Consider the following 20,211-nt stretch of genomic DNA (forward strand, 5'->3'; position numbering starts at 1 on the left):
GCTAGGGGATAGCTACATAGGTATATACATTTGTCAAAATTCAGTGTGGCATACACTTAATTATGCATTTTACCGTAAGTAAATTATACATCAATGAAGTACCATTAACATAAAAATTCATGAGACCTTCCTTTCATATTTCCATAAACTGAAGTGCGCCATGACTTAGCAGCTGTTCATTACATGTTTAAAATAATATTTATTTCCCAATCATATGCATAAGGCAAAGAATATATTAGATTTTATTTTGGATAAGAGCAGTATGTGGAAAATGCAATGCAGTTGATTGGTGAACCTAGGTAATATAATAAGGCTTTAGAAAGCAAAAATAACATTTGCTCGGTTTAGCTTAAAAAAACAAACCTCAAAATTGTAATAAAGGTCCCTATTCATAGTAATTTGTGCTTTATAAAAGGGAACTGTTTAAGATTGAGAGGGCTAACACTGTATTAATAAGAAAAGGAAATTTAGTTTATTCCTTTAGGATTTATGTCTTTGGAAATTTTTAAATAAACTTTCCTTCACAACATTTATGGATCCAAGAGTCATTCAGGATATATGAAATATAGTCCATGAGATTTGCCCATTTTCTCCCATGAGATCTGAAGTGTTATGTTCAGTGAAGTACTATAAAGAGGTCAATTAACAAAAACATAAAGTGGGCTCCATAGTCTTTTAGAACATCATTTACCCCTCCCAAGCACATAGAAAAGAGGTGACAGAAAAGGAAGGTGCAGTCCCTGCTCACCCCCCTCACCCCATGTCCTGGGCAGGCATATGCCTGGTACAAGGAGGTGGCCATTACACTTCTTTCTTTTTTTTTTTAAGTATATTTGTTTATTTTGAAAGAGTGGGGAGGGGCAGAGAGAGAGAGCACAGAGCCCGACGTGGAGCTCAGTCTCACAAACCAAGAGATCATGACCTGAGCCAAAATCAAGAGTCAGACTCTTAACCGACTGAGCCAACCAGGCGCCCCTGGCCATTACATTTCTAATGAACGGTGGGGTGGATGAACCAATAAACTGACTATGAAGTTTCAATGCTGGGGACCTGGGAAAACAATGGTGCCACATACTAAAAAAGTTACAAGAAGGAAATCTGTAATAAAAAGACAGCTTTAATTATTAACTAGGTTGTAATTGAAGTACAAATAGGTGACCTAGGTAGAAGTGTTTATTGAAGGAGAAATATGGTGCTGTACCTGTGACAGGGATAAGAACTGGAGTCACAAGAGTGATAATTAGGCCTAGTTGCTGGATATACTCCAAAGGGAAGAAACCGTTATAAGGAGAGAGCAGTAGAGGCCAAGCACAAAGTCTCAGGGAATGCCCATGGCTAGGGGACAGGGGAAGAACTAGCATGACTTGGGTAACAGTTCAAGGAGGAAAATGCTTAGGAATAAAAATGGGTCAAAGTGTCAAATACCGCGAAATAACGAAAAAAAAAAAAAGCATATACTTGTAAGGAACTATAGAATTGTAAATATTCTTTTTATCTATCCTAATTTTTTTTCAATAAATGGCAGAAGTTGCCCCAAGTTAATTCAGCTGCTATAGTCAGTAAACATTTGCACCAAAGCAAAAAACTAAATTTCCCAAATTAGGAGGAAGTCAAGGGGAAGAAAGAAGTTTGGGGAAAGAGAGAGAATGAATCTCTACCACCCGTCAGGCACAGGCCATCCCGCAAAGAGGGCGCCCCCTCTGGGGCAGGCCTGGCAGGTGCAGGCAGTCAGAAATCTCTAGTTACTCAGCAGCAGCCACTCAAACTTAAGAGTTTCTCTGAAGCACCTCAGAAATAGGGGCAGAGAGACATTAGTCAAACCTGTGTAGGGTACCCAGCTTACACTAGGGGATACCGCTAATGTTTTCCTAATTCAAAAATATGTCACACGGGAACTCCAAGGTCAATACAGTCTGACTTTATAATCAGAAACAAACCAGAGAAGTAACTGGGTTATGCTCATGTAATTCATTAGTGTCAGAATTTACCAACTATACCTGCTCTCTGGAAAAATTTTTGTTTTTCAAAAATAAAAACTCATAAGGTGCGCCTGGGTGGCTCAGTCGGTTAAGCACCTGACTCTTGATTTCAGCTCAGGTCATGATCTCACAGTCATGACAGCCAGCCCAGCTTCGGGCTCCACTCTGAGCATGAAGCCTCCTTGGGATTCTCTCTCTCCCTCTTCCTCTGCCCCTCCCCTGCTCACGTGTGAGCTCACTCTCTCTTAAAAAAAGAAAAACACTTCAAAAAAAAAAACTCACAAATCGGTCACCACCACAAAGTAGAAAACTGGGAGAATTCTTTTTTCAGAATCATTTTAATAATAAAAAAAGACCTTTTCATTGTATCATTTGAATACCTGCCTCAATTTTCTGGTTGATTTGACAGACCAAATGACTCGGTGGAATAAAACTAAAATTGTTTTTCCCCATATGCCACGTTATGGGAAATAGACATGATGTTCTCCTTATTAGGACAGTGGGTTTACAATAGTAGAGCACACTCACAAACTGGAAGCTGTTCAGACAAAGTCATTATCTCAAGTAAAAAAAAAAAAAATTGTTAAGCTTCCAGGCAAAGGATAAATTAACTAGAGTGAAAGAATTTCTTTTCTAAATTCCAGGCAGAAACAGCTTGACACTTTTGAAAGCTGGGTTATGTGGGTTACAAAGTTTTTGTATCTTCTCTATATTCTCCTTTACCAACCTCAGCAGCTACATTTTTCCAAAGCATAAAATTTTGACTATGAATAATCTGTATTTTCCTTATAGAACATGTGAATACGTCAGTGCATCTTTCCACAAGCAGAATAAGCTTGGTTTTGCTTGTTTGTTTTCATCATTCCCATTATACCAGGAAACAGGAAAACATTTATAAAAGAGGAACAGTACACACGAAGCCCAGGAATACTACATTCATTCTAGGTCATTTTTTTTTTTTTTACACATTGAACTATTTTTGTATATTATTTATAGTGTTGTTGATGTCATATCTTTCATTTACACACTAAGTGCTATATTATTATAACCATAACTTCTACACAGACTGATAGCACATGTATGCACTTGACTAAAACTTTTGACTTACCTGTTGTACTATACAAATGAGCTTTGTGGTTTGTTTTGATCAAATTCAACAGTAGACGTGATCATTAAAACAGAAACATTGCTGGACACCAATAATTTCCAGCTGATTTTATGACACTGCAAAACATTCTCAATTGTACCAAGAAGGTAATGAAATAAGTCTAAATAAATCATTTTCATTCACTTATGTTTTTTAAAAGTTGTTTGTTGGGCACATTTGGCAGACATTGCCTCTGGTCAGACACTTGTCACTTTGACAAGATTCAATGGAAATCAACAGTGAAAACTATCGCAATCTAATGAAAACTGATGTTTCAAAGTTATTTATGACTCAGTAAAATAAATGCTCCACTTCCACATATAAGACACCTTACAAAGCAGGACACATAGACCCAAATCAGTGCAAACTACTAGAGGAAAGTGAAATCGAAAAGGTATTTATAACTAATTGCAGTTAAAATGTTCTTGTAAGAGCAAATGTAGCATTAGTCACAGAAACAAAAACTAGAAACAACCCAAATATCCAGGAACATTAGGATAAAGTGTGGTATATTCATATGATAGAATTCTACACAGCAACGAAAATTCAGAAGTACTGGTATGCACAGCACAATAAGTAGCAAAGAAAGCCATACACTATACACACACACACACACACATATATGTGTATATATGTGTGTGTATATATATATATATATATATATATATATATATATATATACACACACACACACACATATTCATAAAAGATCAAAATTAGACAAAATTAATGTATGGTATTGGAATTTCTGCTACCAGTTAGCTTAGGAAAGAAAGGTGGAAGTAATAATTTGGAAGAGGCACAAGGAGACTTCTGGAATGCTGCTAATAGTATAAATCTTGATCTGTGTGATGGTTTCACAACAGTGTTTACTTTGTTACAAGTCACTGAGCTGCATGCTTATGATTTGTGTTTTTGAACATATAGCATACTTCATCTGAAACCTTATTTTATGATGAGATGAAGTAACTAGATTCTACCATGTCTTTCCCACTGAACACAGCTACAGAATGCATGAAGCAACTACTTAAGGATTCTGAAAAGTAAATAATAGAAAGATTGGGGAAGAAGACTGATATTCTCAAACTGTTCATTAACTTCCCCCGCTCTAGTATCCTCCAGCCTAGTTGCAACACAGCCCATAGCCTATAAGTGGGCATGATACAGATGGAGTTCTTTAGGAGAATCCCTCTACTTCTGACTCAAGAAGTGAGAAAAGGGTCTTCTACTACTCCATTCTCTGGTATCCCATCATTCAAGCAATCCTGGGGCAGTGCTGACAACAGCTGCACCAAGGGAGGCCCTCAGGAGTCTAAACTGGTGACATTGGAGAACCTTCCTTTCTCATTGGACGTGTAATGTCAAGAGATTGGGGCAAAGCCCCATCGCTTTGTCCTCCACCATCTGGCCTCAGATGTGGAGTCAGTCACAGGAAGTACATCACAGAGTGGGATAAATAAAGCTCCAGATTTCTGGCCAAAGGACCAAAGAGGAGCCCCAAAGGAACTAAAAAGTGCTCAGAAGACCACAGACAGAGAGGAACTTAGAAAAAATTCCATAAAATTGTTTATGAGCTGGTAGATTCGCCTCTGGGTATGTATGAATCAGACACTGAACAGTATACTGTAGACTTTGAAAACTAAACTGTGGGATAGATCATTGCCCTGATCTCACACTGGCCCCTGGGTAGGATGCACATGGGATAGATCTGAAAGGCACTTCAAAGACTGACAGTGGAACAGATACTGAAATCACAACCTACAGAAGACAAGTCAGAATTTGCTGCTTAAACCCAATGTGCTAAAATAAAAACATCAACATTCTCGGGGCACCTGGGTGGCTCAGTTGGCTGTGTCCAATTCTCATTTCAACTCAGGTCATGATCTCACAGTTTGTGGGATCAGGCCCACTTTGGGCTCTGCACTGACAGTGTAGAGCCTAAGATTCTCCCTGCCCCTCCGCTGACTGTTCTCTCAAAAAATAAACAAACATTAAAAAAATATAAATCAACATTCTCTATAGAACTTTAAATGAGAACCAAAGTCTTAGAACATAAATAATCAAAACCACCAGGATGCAATTAAAAAATTACTCTGCATATGAAGAACCAGAAAAATCTCAATTTGTATGGAAAAACAACCAGGTGACACAAATGTTAAAATTATCCAACAATAATCTCAAGGCAGTTCTTACAAAAATTCTCCAAAAAGTAATAGTGAACACCCTTGAAATGAAAGGAAGGATAGAAAGTCTCAACAAAGAAATACAAGATATAATGAAGAACCAAGTGGAAATTTTGAACTTTGAAAATTGCAGGAACTGGAATAAAAAATTCACTAGATGGGCTCAGTAGAAGAATAGTGATGATCAAGTCACCGAACTTGAAGACAGACCAGGAGAAATTATAAAGATTGAGAGGGAAATGAGCAGATCTTTGGGGATCTGTGGGACAATAACAAAAGCTCTAAGATTCACATCATCATAGATTTGGAAATAGAAGAGAATGTGCTGTAAAAATAAATCTTGGAAGAAATAGTTGCTGAAACCTTCCCAAATTTGACAAAAGGCAAAAATTTATAGACTCAAGAAACTCCATTAACCCTAAACAGGTTAAAACCAAAGAAATCAATGTCCAGGCACAGCACAATCCAAGTGCTAAAAACTAAACACCAAGAAAAAAGCCTTGAAAGCAACCAGAGAAAACTGACACATTATATACAGGGTAACAATGATTTGAATGACTACCAATTTCCCTTGAGAAACACAGAAGTGGAATAACTTTTTTAAACACTGAATGAACTGCCAACCCAGAATTCTATATCCAATGAAAATACCCTTCAGGAATGAAGGTGAAATCTAGACATTTTCAGATAAAGGAAAACTGAGAGAATTTATTGCCACCAGAACTGCTTTAAAAGAAATGTTGGGGGCGCCTGGGTGGCGCAGTCGGTTAAGCGTCCGACTTCAGCCAGGTCACGATCTCGCGGTCTGGGAGTTCGAGCCCCGCGTCAGGCTCTGGGCTGATGGCTCAGAGCCTGGAGCCTGTTTCCGATTCTGTGTCTCCCTCTCTCTCTGCCCCTCCCCCGTTCATGCTCTGTCTCTCTCTGTCCCAAAAATAAATAAACGTTGAAAAAAAATATTAAAAAAAAAAAGAAAAAAAAAGAAATGTTGAAGGAAGTTCTTCAGGTAGAAGGAATACTGGAAATCAGGAAAAAAACAATAGAAATAGAAACATCTATGTAAACACAGTAGGCTATTCTCTTTTTTTTTTTTTTATTTTGAGAGAGAGAGAGAACAAGGACATGAGTGGGGGAAAGGGGCGGGGGGGGGAGGGAGGGAGGGAGACAGAGACAGAGACAGAGACAGAGAGAGAGAGAGAGAGAGAGAGAGAGAATCTTAAGCAGGCTCCACACCCAGTGTGGAGCTCAACACAGGGCTTGATCCCATAACACTAGGATCAATCATGACCTGAGCCGAAATCCAGAGCTGGACGCTCAACCAACTGAGCCACCTAGGCACCCCTATTCTCCCCGAGTTGTTTAAAACACTTTTAATGGCTTAAAGAAAAAATACAACTACATATACTGTCATTATATATATATATATATATATATATATATATATATATATTCACAAGATAAACGTATAACACAGAGAGATACATACACATGTGTGCATGAGGAAGAGAGATTCAAATAATCCAACATGAATCAGGATATAGAACACAGGAATGAAAGAGAGGGAACAAACAGAAACAAATAATAAAATGGTAGATCTAAATAAAAACATAACAATAACCACATTAGATGTAAATATCTCAATGCACCAATCAAAAGACAAAGATTGGTTAAAAGAACAAAAAAACCAATTCCAACAAAAAAATGACCCAATTATACTAGGTCTACAAGAAATTTGTTTAGAACATAATAATGTAGGTATATTAAAAGTAAAAGGGTAAAGATACACCTTGTAAATACCGATAAAAAGAAAAATTGAAGTAGCTATATTAATATCAAAGAAAATAGATTTTAAAGCAGAGAAAACTACCAGAGATAAAGAGCAACATTACATTATGAAGGGTCAATTCTCCAATAAGACATAAAAACACTAATTGTGGGGGCGGTTGGGTGGCTAAGTCAATTGAGTGTCCAACTCTTTTTAAATTTTTTTTTTAATGTTTATTCATTTTTGAGACAGAGAGAGACAGAGCATGAATGGGGGAAGGTCAGAGAGACAGGGAGACACAAAATATGAAACAGGCTCCAGGCTCTGAGCTCTCAGCACAGAGCCCGATGTGGGGCTCAAACTCACGGACAGCGAGATCATGACCTGAGCCAAAGTCAGAAGCCCAACCAACTGAGCTACCCAGGAGCCCCAAGTGTCCAACTCTTGATTTCAGCACAAGTCATGACCTCATGGTTCATGAGTTCGAGCTCCATGTCTGCACTGTCAGTGCAGAGCCTGCTTGGGAATCTCTCTCTCCCTTTCTCTCTGTCCTTCCCCTGCTCTCTCTCTCTTGTTCTCTCTCAAAATAAATAAACAAAAATTACAAAAATACTGTGCATGCACCAAATAACAGTTTCAGAATACCTGTACATGAAAAAAACAGAACTGAAAGAGAAATAGAAACATCTACAATATTTGGAGATTTATTCATCTCACAATGATCAATAGATCTAGTAGACAGAAAACAGGCAAGACTATGAAAGTACTAAACAACAGTATTAACTAATCTAATTGACATTTAAAGAACATTCCTCCCAACAATTGCAGAATATATATATATATATATATATATATATATTTTCCCCAAGTGTAAACAAAACATTCACCAAATCATATCCTGGGTCATAGAATAAACCCTAACAAATTTAAAAGAATCAAAATTATACAAAGTGTATTCTCTATAGTAGAATTAGAATAACATAAAGCAAAGAGAAAAATCTCCAAACGGCAGCAAATTTAACAGCACAATCCTAAATAATTCATAAGTCAAATATGTAGTCTCAAGGGAAATTATAAACTATTTTAAAGTAAAGAATATTAAAATAAAACCTATCAAACTTTGTGAGATGCAAATAAAGCCATTCTTAGCATCAAATTACTATACTAGACAAGAATAAAGGTCTCAAATCATAACCTAAGCTTCTACCTTACGGGAAAAACAGACAGCAAAGTAAATCTTAAGCAAAGGAAGGAAGTACTGAGGAGCAGAAATCAATAAAGTTGCAAATAGAGAAAAATCAATGAAACCAAAAGATGGTTCTTTATATTCAGAATATATCACTTCTGTAATAGGTATGTGCTATCACTACACACCTATTAAAACGGCTAAGATTTAAAAAATAAAAAACTGAAAAAAACACATTCCAGAGAGGATGCACAGCAAGGGGAACACTTACACACCACTAGTGCAAAACTGAACAGCCATTTTTGAAAACAGTTCGGCAGCTTTTTTTTTTACAAAGTTAAACATACCCTTACTATCTAACCCCAGCAATTTTATTCCCAGATATTTACCCTAGACAAATGAAAACTTATGTTTATACAAAAACTTGTACACAAATGTTTATAGTAGATCTACCCATGACTTACAAAAACTTGAAACAGCTCAATTATCCTTCAAGGCACGAATGGATAAACAAATGGTAATAGACTCAAGTAATAAAATATTTGGGAATTAAAATGAATCAACGATTGCTACATGCAGTAACAACTTGGATGAATCTCAAAGGCATTATGATAAGTGAAATAAGCCAATCTCAAAAGGTTACATACTCTACCATTCCATTTATATGATCATCTCAAAACTACAAAGCTATAGTGGAGAATCGATCAGTGATCACCAGTGGTTAAGGGTGGGAGAAGCTTGTAATTACAAAGAGATAGTATGAGGAAGTTTCTTTTGAGGTGATACAACTGTTCTGTGTCTCGACTGTGGTAGTGTTTACACAAGTCTATACATGCATTAAAATTCATAGAACTCATAAAATCCACACAATTTTTAGTGGCCAAAAGGTCAATTTTATTATATGTTCATTTTTAAAATAAAATATAAATAATTAAGTTTACTTTTTAAATGTTTTATTTTTATTTATTTATTTTTGAAAGAGAGAGAGTGAGAGCACTCACGGGCAAGTGGGGAGGAGCAGAGAGAGGAAGGGAGAAAATTCCAAGTAGGCTCCATGCTGTAAGTGCAGAGCCCAATGTGGGGCTGAATCTCACAAACTGTGAGCTGAAATCAAGAGCTGGATGGACATGTAACCAACTGAGCCACCCAGGTCTCCACGTTTACTGTTAAAACTTAGGGTACAGGGTGGTGCCTGGGTGGTTCAGTCGGTTAAGTGTCCAACTTCAGCTGAGGTCATGATCTCACAATTCATGAGTTCAAGCCCCACATCGGGCTCTCTGCTGTCAGCACAGAGCCCGCTTCAGATCTTCTATCCCCCTCTCTCCCTCTCTCTCTGCCCCTCCCCCACTCTTTTCCTCCCTCCCAATAATAAATATTAAAAACAAAAACATAGTGTACAGATGTCCCCAGATAAGACTTGAGTATCTAGGTTACAAAGACTAATTTGACTACAAATGAAAACTAGGAAGATAGTGATGTACTCACCACTGGCCCCTCTACAGTTTCCATTACTAGAATCCATAGGAAAATCTGAAAGTGATAAAATAAAGAATCATAATTCATTCATTATTATTTTGAGAATTCCCATATAAAAATCTAATTCAGTCATCAATTTAATTAAATCTAATTCAGTCATGTCTCAAGGAAGTGGATTCTTATTAGTGCCATGAGCTTGGCACTCTATTACTTATAGGTCAAATAAGGACAAGATCTATTTTGTGTGACTGAAAGAGGATATGCTCTTTTGAGTTCTCCTTAATTGTGCATAAAATTTCAGGATTTAGTAAGTTTTTGAGTCTCACGCAATTTCTGACACCATGAAGTCCATGCACATATTAGGCATTCACCCAACACTTGGGTCTTGATGACTAAAAGAAGCCAACACATCTCTTCAATAAATAGATGTATCACACATTACTAGCATATATTTAAATTCTTGGTGCCTAAAGAAAACATTCAGAAAACATTCTCATGCCCTTTGTTACCTGTAAACAGTTCTTCAACAGAAAGAAAGCATACCATGCAGGGACCAGTGCAATTAATAGACGTGGTAATAATTGGAAATTGTCAAGGACTCTTTTCATGATCCCATAATCCAAGAAAATGGTAATGATGAATGATAAATAGTAATTATATAAAGTTCTTCGGTGTTCTAATTAAGAAAGCAGCCTCTAGGGGAGCCTGGGTGGCTCAGTCAGTTAAGGTCTGACTCTTGATTTAGGCTCAGGTCATGATCTCACAGTTTGTGAGTTTGAGCCCTGTGTCAGGCTTTGCACTGACAGTGCAGAGCCTGCTTGGGATTCTCTCTCTCTCTCTCTCTCTCTCTCTCTCTCTCTCTGTCCCTCCCAACCCACCTCTCAAAAATAAATAAATATTTTTAAAAAAGGAAAAAGAATAAAAAAGCTGCCTCTAGGGAATAAGAGTGCCTCAGCAAAACACCCTGCTGAGACTTGCTGAACTTAGCTATCCATTCTTATTGCTACTTCAACTCAGTACTTTTATATAAGTTTTAGATTTGTATTAATACGTTATGTTAAATAACTTCAATATCTGTTTATCCTAACAGAAAATAACATTCTTCTTCTGTCCTTTTTCTTCATAGGATATATCATGAATAAATTTTAAAAGGAGTGGTTAATACCATGTTAGGACAATAGTACTCAAAATTACTATTAATCAATTACATTCTCAGGCTTAGTAATCATCATCTGGTATTTAAAAAGCTCTGTACAAGGAAAGACAGTAACCATCAAATAGGCAGGCAACAAATACTTGACTCTAAAACATTAGGTTTGACTTAGTCATATACTATTAATTTAATGACTTTCATTCTATGCAAAGACTTTATTCATGATAAATGTATCCAAGTGTTAAAGTAACATGCCAATCAATGGTTTTATTTCTGAATAATTCCAATAATCATAATACATATATGACCTATACCAAAATGATCTTTCTGTAAATGAAGAAATTATATTAAACCACATGTAAAATAATTGTTTAGTGTCGAAATGTTGAAATAAAACTGAAAAAAATCTCTCAGAAAAAAAACAACCCTTTGATATAGTTGAATCTAGGAAAGTGGTTTTACTACTCTCATTCTTACAGAAAAATGTTTCTTCATTTTTAAAAGTGCTTAGAAGTCAATTGGTAGAATTATAAGAGAAAAAAGTTATCTGGTCATAAATAATCCAAAAAAATTGTTTTCATAAAGTTAAACTTAGGAATTCCAACAATATCCTAAGTTAAAATAGCAGGCATTATTAGGTTGTATGCCCCAAGAATTTATAGTAGGGGTCATAGAAGTTTCCAGAAGAAGAGTCCTAAAGGAGCTGGGGAGGGTTGGGTGGGGGGTGCGTTCCATATAGAAAATCACGTGTGTAAGAAATATGGAAAGAAATTGCAGTACTCACCAAGGGACCTGCAAGTCTTCCAGTGTGGCTAAAATAGAGAAAGTTGTGAGCAGAGAGAAATGAAGCTAGAGAGGTAGGAAGGGATGAAGTCACAAAGGCTAGAGACAGACACCAAAGGATTTTAAGCAACAGATTGACATTTCAGAAAGATCACCCTGTTGGAATATGGAGGGACAATACTGGAAGTAAGCGAGCCGATTATTACCCTGTGGCCGTAATCCATGTGACACGTGGAGACCCAAACTAAGAGAGCAGCATCAGAGAAGGAGGGAAGGAAACTGGATTCAGAGTAGATCCATAACACTTAATACCCATTAAATGTGGGGGTGGGGGGCAAGGGGGGCAGTAAATAGGGTAGAATCAAGGATGACTCCCAGGCCTGGAGCATGGGTATGCTGGTGCCTCGTAACCATATAAAAAAATACTCAAAAAGAATAGGCAGATGAGGGGAAGGAAAGGAGGAGTTCACTTTGTGGCATGATGAGATTGAAGGGCTCGGGATTAGATGTGAGAATCTGGAATGTACTCTTATCTCAAAAGTGTAGTGAAGTAGTTATCTCTTATCTCTTGGAATCCCTGTCCAGAGCTGTCTTTTATTCTCTTAAGCTATATATAAGTGAGCTTTCGAAATACAATGGACAAAACTTGATCCATTAACTGCAATCTGACAGTCAAAAGACACAGATTCTCTCAAAAGTTATGAATCACCTCTTTCTTCTTAAGACAGCAAGTGTATTGGAGAATGATTTCTGGTTTGAATCTTCTCTCTCTTAATAGCTTTATGACCTTGCACAAGCCACTTATATGCCTCAGCTTCCTTTTCTTCAAAATGGGAATAGTACCCACCAGGTAGTTATTACAGTAAATTGAAATGCATAACACACTTAAAACAGCAGATGAAACATGCTAGTGTTATTAGTTCTTATTCTGGTTGCTGCTAACAATCCCTGAAAGGACATGTCCTTTCCTCGATCACATTGTTATTAAACACTTACATTGTGCTTTGCCATTCATCGATCACTTCACATGAATAGTTCTCTTATTCTTCTCTATTCACAATGTCAATCTTGAATGACTTGCTCAAGGTCTAACATTAATGGCAAAGGTGGAATACCAACTAAGGGTCTAGAGCTCTAAAACTGTGCAATTGCAGAAATATAACCAATTCTTAATTATCCAAAACTGTATGTCTCTTCTTTCTATACACCTAGCAGAAAGAGAAAGGCCAAATAGAACTTAAGTCAGTTTTGCTATTTATAGCAACAACTATTTGGAAGTCTGGTAGGAATGAAATTTTAAAAAATGAATCATTAAGATTTGGGGGCTACATAAGATGTTATTACCACAAATAATTAGGTTAGCTGTGATGAAATACCGTAACTCTCTGAGATAGTCTCTTCCCTACCCCACCCAGAATGCCTTTCAGTATTTTATGTAATGAAGCATCTTTAGGGGTGTCTGGGTGGCTCAGGCGGTTAAGCGTCTGAATCTTGGTTTCATCTCAGATCACAATCTCACAGTTCATGAGTTCAAGCCCCATGTCAGGCTCCGCAGCTGGCAGCATGGAGCCTGCCTGGGACTCTTTCTCTCTTTCTCTCTCTCTCTCTCTCTCTCTGCCCCTTCCCTGCTCATGCTGTCTCTAAATAAAAAAGTTTTTAAAAATCTTTAAAACTGTGTTCTCTCCAGTCTTAATCTAAAATTTCCATTTCTTCTTTCCATTCCATTTTCCTCCTATCGCACTAAATAATTTTTCCTTCTTGGTATTTGGCCCCTCAAATATTTGTAGAGCAGGGCTGAAGAAAAGGCTGCCTGTTTCTCAGAGAGCAGAGATATGACTAAACAGCAGTACATGCATGTGAAAGCTGGCATGGTCCAGGCAGCAAGAGAGGGCCTGGCGAAATGTGTTGAGCAAGAACTGAGGTGACGAGCTAACACTACCGCAGAAACCAGCAATGACTGAGGATTGATTATAAAACCCTTGGCATGGTGAACCATGGGTACTGAATAAATAGCTGGGAAATATCATACATAAGTTTTCTTAAATTCTTGATCTCTACACATCCAAGATCAACTGTTTATAATTAACAGACATCCATCAGACTCATTCTCTCTTCCTGTTGCTCCCAAAGGGATTTGTTCTTGATCCTGAGGTCCAGGTTGATTTGTGTAAAATGAAATATTAAGCTTGTGTGTTCAGAAGGAAGATCTGCTTGTCCAGTTGGGTCCCCGTGTGGAGCTTGTTTTCCAGAGCTGAAGTGATAAAAATTCTAGGCTGTATCTGCATTGACCAGCCTACCGTTTCAAAAAAGAAAACATCATTTTGATACTACAATGATAACCATGGCGAAAAAGCAATAGCAGCAGCACCAATCTGTTAGGGACGATGTCCCAGGTACCATGATCTTTAACTTCATCTTCACCATGCCTGTGGGATGTAGGCAGTGCTGTTGCCATGATACAGATCAGAAAACTTTAAACCAGAGAGGTTATATAATTTCCCTGCAATAACACTTGATAGGAAGCAGAGTACAGATTCAACACCTGGCCTGCTGGGCTCCTACCCACACTCCTGACTCGCCATACAATACTGAAGACAGGACTAGAGGTCTTAACTGGCAGAAATGAATCCTCCGATAAAGCAGTTGTGTATGAAGCCACAACTCCATAGTAAATATACAATGTGGAAAAAGAATACATTTAATGTGAATTTGTTGGTAAGGGTCAGGATAGGATCTTTTTTTTTTTTTTTTTTTAATATATGCTGGCCCCTAGTATTTCGAAAGCAAAAAGTAGTTTGAAGCACTGCCCCATTTCAGCACGTAAATGGGCCTAAACTTGTTTGTGGAATCCTACTGTGCTAGGAGGGAAGAGACCCATGTGAAAATGGTAGGACTTGCAAATCCTCTTGGCATTGAAGGAATGTGAAGGGTGGCCTCTTTTATTCAGGGAGACCTCATTTTTGTATTCGGCTGGATTCTAGTCATAAAACATAAGTGATTCTGTTTATACCTAGAGGAAGAAAAAAAGCTGCTTCGCGGACTATCCTATCCCACTGAACCAAGCAGTATATTGCATCGTAAATTAAACTGGCCACATATGGTAGTTACTAAGTAATTCCAGGTGTCCAACAGTTTGACCCAGGATAGGGAATGAAATTTTCAGCAAGCTGGCCTTGGAAGCCAGGGGACCCTTCGGGTTAGAATCCACCTCTCCATTCGCCATCCCCACCTCCCCTGAAGCTCCCACCTGCCACCAGGGCCAAGGACTCACACTGAAGGTTGTGGTAAAGGGAGGGAAAAGGGAGACCATCATGAAAATATGGTTCCTACTGCCGCCTACCCCTACCTATTTTTCCAGCAAGGATGCTGTCAACAAAGCAGCTATTACGGCCTTTGAAAGCAGCTCAGAAATCATGTCCCACTTAGTGACAAATTGTTTCCATGCATGTCCTATTTGAGAGCTTCAATGAGGCAGTTGTTCTGCATTTGGTCCCCAACGATAGGTAATTCAGGGACACTTAAGGAAGCTGCTTCCCATCCATATTGACCACAGCGTTTGAAAGCTGTTCATCTTGCCAAACCTCTCTCATTTGAGGTCCATCTCGAAGAGAGGTTTCAGAGCAAGTCTTTTCCTTTAATGGGCGGAAAGCATTTCAGAGTGAACCATAGCCACCTCATTCCAGGTCATTGGCCTGAGCAAAGCACCAGTATTTAACAGATTCTAAGTGTCTGGCAAACCAGGGCAGCAACTGACCAAGCTCTTCCAGAAGCTGCACAGACTGTGACTCAAGAGTGTTCTTTGAGCCCAAAGATTAAGAAGAAATACATTTCTTTCTGCTTACATTATACACCCAGTTATTCGTTCTTAATTAAAACCAAGACGACTTAATAGGTATATTCAAAGAGTGATTAAGTGAGGGGACCATGGAAAAGCTTCTGGAATCTTCCTGTTTTTTTGGTTTTACAGCTATTTGTACTCTCTGCCTCTCCACTCATTTTATGGTAAGCATGTCAATGTGCACAGAAAATAATTTTTCCAAATCAATTCTCTGACAGCCAAGAACTGTTACCTAGAGATGGACTATGGGCATGAGCTTAGGCTGAGCAGGTCAAGTGGCAGGAGGAAAAATTTGACGCCCAGGAAATGAACAGAGGAGGCAATCGAGTCAGCACATTTAATAACAGAGTTCATCTGGGGAAGGTATGAAAGAGAACAGACCATAACAAATATGAAATTCTATGAAGGGTGAAATTTGAGTTGAGGGGTAATTGGTAGGAGTGCTATTAAGTGAGAATTAAATGAACCATAATGAACCAGGTTTAGCTGGGGTCTTCAGAGTTATGACTGTCCTAATTAGACCAAATACTAGTGAGAAAACAACTTGTGGTTGATTCCATTAAATGCAGAACTACAATCAAGCTTTACAGTAGGGAAAGATGAAAATGAATGTGTGGTTGGTGCACACACAGCACAAAGGGCATGAAATAAGGTATTAAAGACATATTTGCAGGGCATAACAAACAGTAGGGCAAGGGGTGAGATTAAAAGTAACATTACGTGAGCATATGATGATAGCACACCTTAAATATAACTCCTTTCATCCATATGTCACTTACAAAAGGACTTGAAGGCATGTGGGAATGTGAAAAGAGCCCAGCAATTCACTTCGCCAGCTCTGTGGCTGGGAGCAAGTCACAGAAGCTAATTAGCAGTGCATAGCAATGTTTCACAGCTGTTTCAGTCTGGAATGGAAGAACAATTTATCTCATTGAAAGGACGAAGAAATTTAAGGTGAAGGTAATTGCTCAAATTGGACTTTGAGCAAACACATATCACTAACATCTGTGGGTTGGAGTAAGATTACTGAAATTATCTAGGCATTTTTAATGATTAGAAGAAAATGGTGCTTCAGTTTTTCTGTTTTCACCATACAATCTTGACAAGCAGCTACAACAGGAAAAATACGGAAAATGCGTGATTGAGAATGCAAGAGAATCCGGCAAGAAAGTTCAGTGACTGTAAACAAATTAAGAAAGTAAAAAAAGAGCATCACTACGCAAGATGTGGTTACTTAGACATGGAAAGCATGGAAAGCGCAGGGTCACCGTTGAGCACAAGTGTGACGGGGAGTGGAATGAACTGCAAGTTTTAGAAAGACGGATAGCCTATCGGAATGGAGTGCATCAGTCTGGAAGAGAGAAGAAAGAAGTGGTGCTCCAGAGAGGAGTGATGAAGAGAAGCGACCCCAAGGGGAAAAAAAAAAAAAGGCAGAATTAGAGAGTAAAAGGCGAGTAACAAAAACTCCGAGAAGTGGGGTAGCTAGAGGTCGGGACGGAGGCTGGGCCAGAGCCGGACTCACCCGCTCCGTCCGCGGTAACGATGGCCTCGGGAGAGATGCACACGCCACGGTCATAAACAGGCAGCTCCTCGCAGGCCAGACTCTCGGGCCACGAGTGGCGGTACTTGATGAGGATGGGCTCGCAGCCCTGCCGGGCCCGCTCGCACACAGACTTGCAGGGCTTGATGGGCTCGTGCTGGAAGTCAATGGTGCAGATGGGCGCATACATGGCACAGAGGAAGAAGAGCAGATCCGGGCTGCACTGGGTGCCCAGCAGACCTTCGAACTGCTCAATGGCCAGGATGGCGTTAGCCTGGGTGCTGTGGTGCAGGTGGTTGGGCATCTTGGTCATGTTCCAGGGCAGGGACTTGCACAGGGGGATGCGCACGGGTTCGCAGGCTGCAGCTCGTGCTGCGGGCACCCAGAGCAGACAGAGCGCAGCCAGGGCGAGCAGCCCGGCCCGCAGCAGCAGCATCCCTCCTGGACCGCCGCAGACCATGATCCCGGCAGGACGGGGCAGGGTTCAGCAGTGCCGAGGACGCCGACAGGCCCGCTTCGCGGTCCCCTCTTCCCCCCTGGAAGTGGACACAATGATCTGGGAGCTTCTCCTCCCCCGACGATCTCAGTTTCTTTCCTTGGATCAAATTCCCCCAATGGGGTCCCACGAGCTCCGCCGACCTCCGGCCGCCGCCGCCCCTGCCTCTCTGGCTGTTCTTTCCCGACGTCTAAGCCTTCTGGGGCAGCAGCATCTATTTATTCCTCGCTCCCTCTGGCAGAAGCGTCAGATTCGCAGATGAAGCAGATTAGAGGAAAACAAGAGGAAGCGAGGGAGAAATAAAATCAAAAGTAGAATTCAGCTGAGGCAGTTGGAGCTCTGGACTGTCACGTCCCCTGGATTATGAAAAGGTGCTAACAGAAGCATGAAATTCTCCAACGGGGGAAGGAGGGGCTGGGGCGGGGGAGGGGAAACCAGAGGGAAAAGACTCCTAATGGGGGAGGAGGGTGCGGTAAGAGTTTCAGTTCTTGTAGGCTGAGCAAAAAGATCCAGTTCTTGGTGGGAGTTGACGCTGCTGCAGCAGCGACCGCCGCAGGCAGGAAGGACCAGCCGGAGGAGCCTCGACGCGAGAGGTCTGTGCCTCGGACCCGCTGCGCTCCACTTTCCCACCTCCGGGCCAGAGAGGCAGCCCCGCCCCCACCCCCCACCGCCAACCCCTCGGTGCAGTCCCAGCCCTCCAATGCCAGCTCCTCTTCCTGGGATGGGAGCGGAGGTGGGGGTGGGGGGAAAGACAAGGTCTGCCGGTTGGAGGCAGAGGGGAGGGAAGCCTCGAGAAGCAGCCAGGATGCCGTAACGCAACACAGCGCTGACTTGAGACGTGCACCTCTTTCCCATCCCCACGCTGGCTCCAAAGAAAAGCCCCCAGACCCTCGCTGAAAGCCCACCCCAATCCCTGACGGAGGAGTACCAAGTTCCCCACTTGGGAGCCCACCCAAGCACCCTCACTCCCTGGAGACAGCTCTTCAGGCAAACTACCGCTTTACCTCTGCGCATCACCAGCTCTGCACAAAGTCAGACTTCAGGAGGAAGGACTTCAGCAGTGTCACTTTAAATGTCCAAGTCACAGAAAACACAGCCCCCTGCATGCAGTAGTGAAGGTTTATCAACCCAGAGTTCAGGACTACAGAAGTCTGCATTATGAATAACAAAGTGGTGGGCGGGGGAGGGGGGGGCAGCCTTTCATAAAAAGGAAAGAAATCTGTACATAATACAAGTAGGCCACCAGAAGCAAGAAACAGGTTTTTAAAAAAGCATTTTTTTTCTTTGCCCTGCAGAATTAGAACTTTGGAGTTTTGCTTCTTAAGGTGAAGAGTGAAAAACTACCTGCTTTGAAGTATCTGGTTTTGTTTTGTTTTCTGATTTTACTCACTAAAATAAAATGGCATTTATTATTCAACTCTTGTCACCAAGGATTTCACCTAACACTTGAAAGAAATGTGTAGGAAAATTATACCACACAGGTAATAATAATCATGATGATGATAACAATAAAACCCTTCCCATCCAAATTAGCTCAATCTAGAGAAGAAAATAGAAACCAGATCCCCTCCTGGTCTTCTCTGTCACTAATGAGCCACATCTTTTCCTTCCTCTCCCCCTCTGCCTTCTCAGGGCATATTGTAAATGGAGTGACCTATTGAGGCCCTGCACCCTGCCCTTTAACCCAGCAAAAGGATTGTAGAATGTCAGAAAACACAGCTTTCATTGAGAAGAGAAAGAAACCTTAAAACAAAACAGGAAGTCACCTTTGCCCTGCATCATTGAAATATTTCACTGCTTTAATCCAGCCATTTCTCAGAGTCAACACGAAGCAGAAAAATGATGCCCCCACTTTAGAGCACACAGGGAGTTGTGGGTGTCCATTCCCCATCACTGACCTGATGGCACTTACAAAACATCAGTGCTCACTTGAGTTTATGAAATTTTATCTCTAAAATGACCATAAAGAGCAGTTTGTGACTATAGTAAATTTCTTCAGAAGCAAGTTTGTTCCACTTAGGAGAAAACACAACAGATGGTAGATAGGGAGTCATTTAGTTAGTACAAACTTTGCCTGGTCTACAATTATTTCATGTAATGTAAGAAAACAAAGCCAAAATTGTATAAATGAATTAGATGAAAGATGCTATAGCAAGTAAAATTTGGGGGGGAAAAGCAAATTTGAAACAGTCAATATTAGAACATTTGGGGGAATCCATATTTTAAAATGTAGGTGGAATTTTCAATAAATTAGAAGGAAGTGAACCATAGATGCAACAGATTGTTTGCTATATGTGTTTCCCTGTTTGCCATAAGTCTTTCAGTATAAGAGGAAACAAGCTAATTGTTTTTATGGTTCCACAACTGTCTGAAATAAAAGCTTACTTTCCTTCCCCTTCACAGAAGTTAATTATCCACTTTGTCTAACATGTCCCCTCACAATTTTAGTCTCTAATCCAAACTTGTCTTTATCAACACCCAAAATAAATTTCACTGCCTCCCACATGTCTTTTTGAATACACTGCCTGGTTTTGTTCATTTTTCTAGTTAGTTCCTCTTGAACTTTGTTCATTTGTGCAAATTATTCTTTAGCACCTGTCAATTTATTGCTTTAAAATATTTTTCTTTTGTTATTTCATCTGGGCGTGCCCTGCCTTCCTAAATAGTA

General features: G+C 39.9%; 1 protein-coding gene across 1 annotated transcript in view; it reads right to left on the reverse strand.

Moving 5' to 3' along the window:
- The window catches only part of FRZB (frizzled related protein), a 32,752-nt gene extending 14,614 nt beyond the window's left edge, over window positions 1-18,138 (reverse strand). The window contains exons 1-2 of the mRNA XM_003990920.6: window positions 17,030-18,138; window positions 9,743-9,787 (exon numbers count right to left, since the gene is read on the reverse strand). Coding sequence (XP_003990969.1) covers window positions 9,743-9,787; window positions 17,030-17,507 — 523 coding nt within the window. The 5' untranslated portion in view covers window positions 17,508-18,138. The remainder of the gene's footprint in view (window positions 1-9,742; window positions 9,788-17,029) is intronic.
- Between the last annotated feature and the right edge of the window lie 2,073 nt (window positions 18,139-20,211).

This window comes from Felis catus, chromosome C1 (assembly GCF_018350175.1).
Source record: "Felis catus isolate Fca126 chromosome C1, F.catus_Fca126_mat1.0, whole genome shotgun sequence".
Classification (NCBI taxonomy): Eukaryota; Metazoa; Chordata; class Mammalia; order Carnivora; family Felidae; genus Felis; species Felis catus.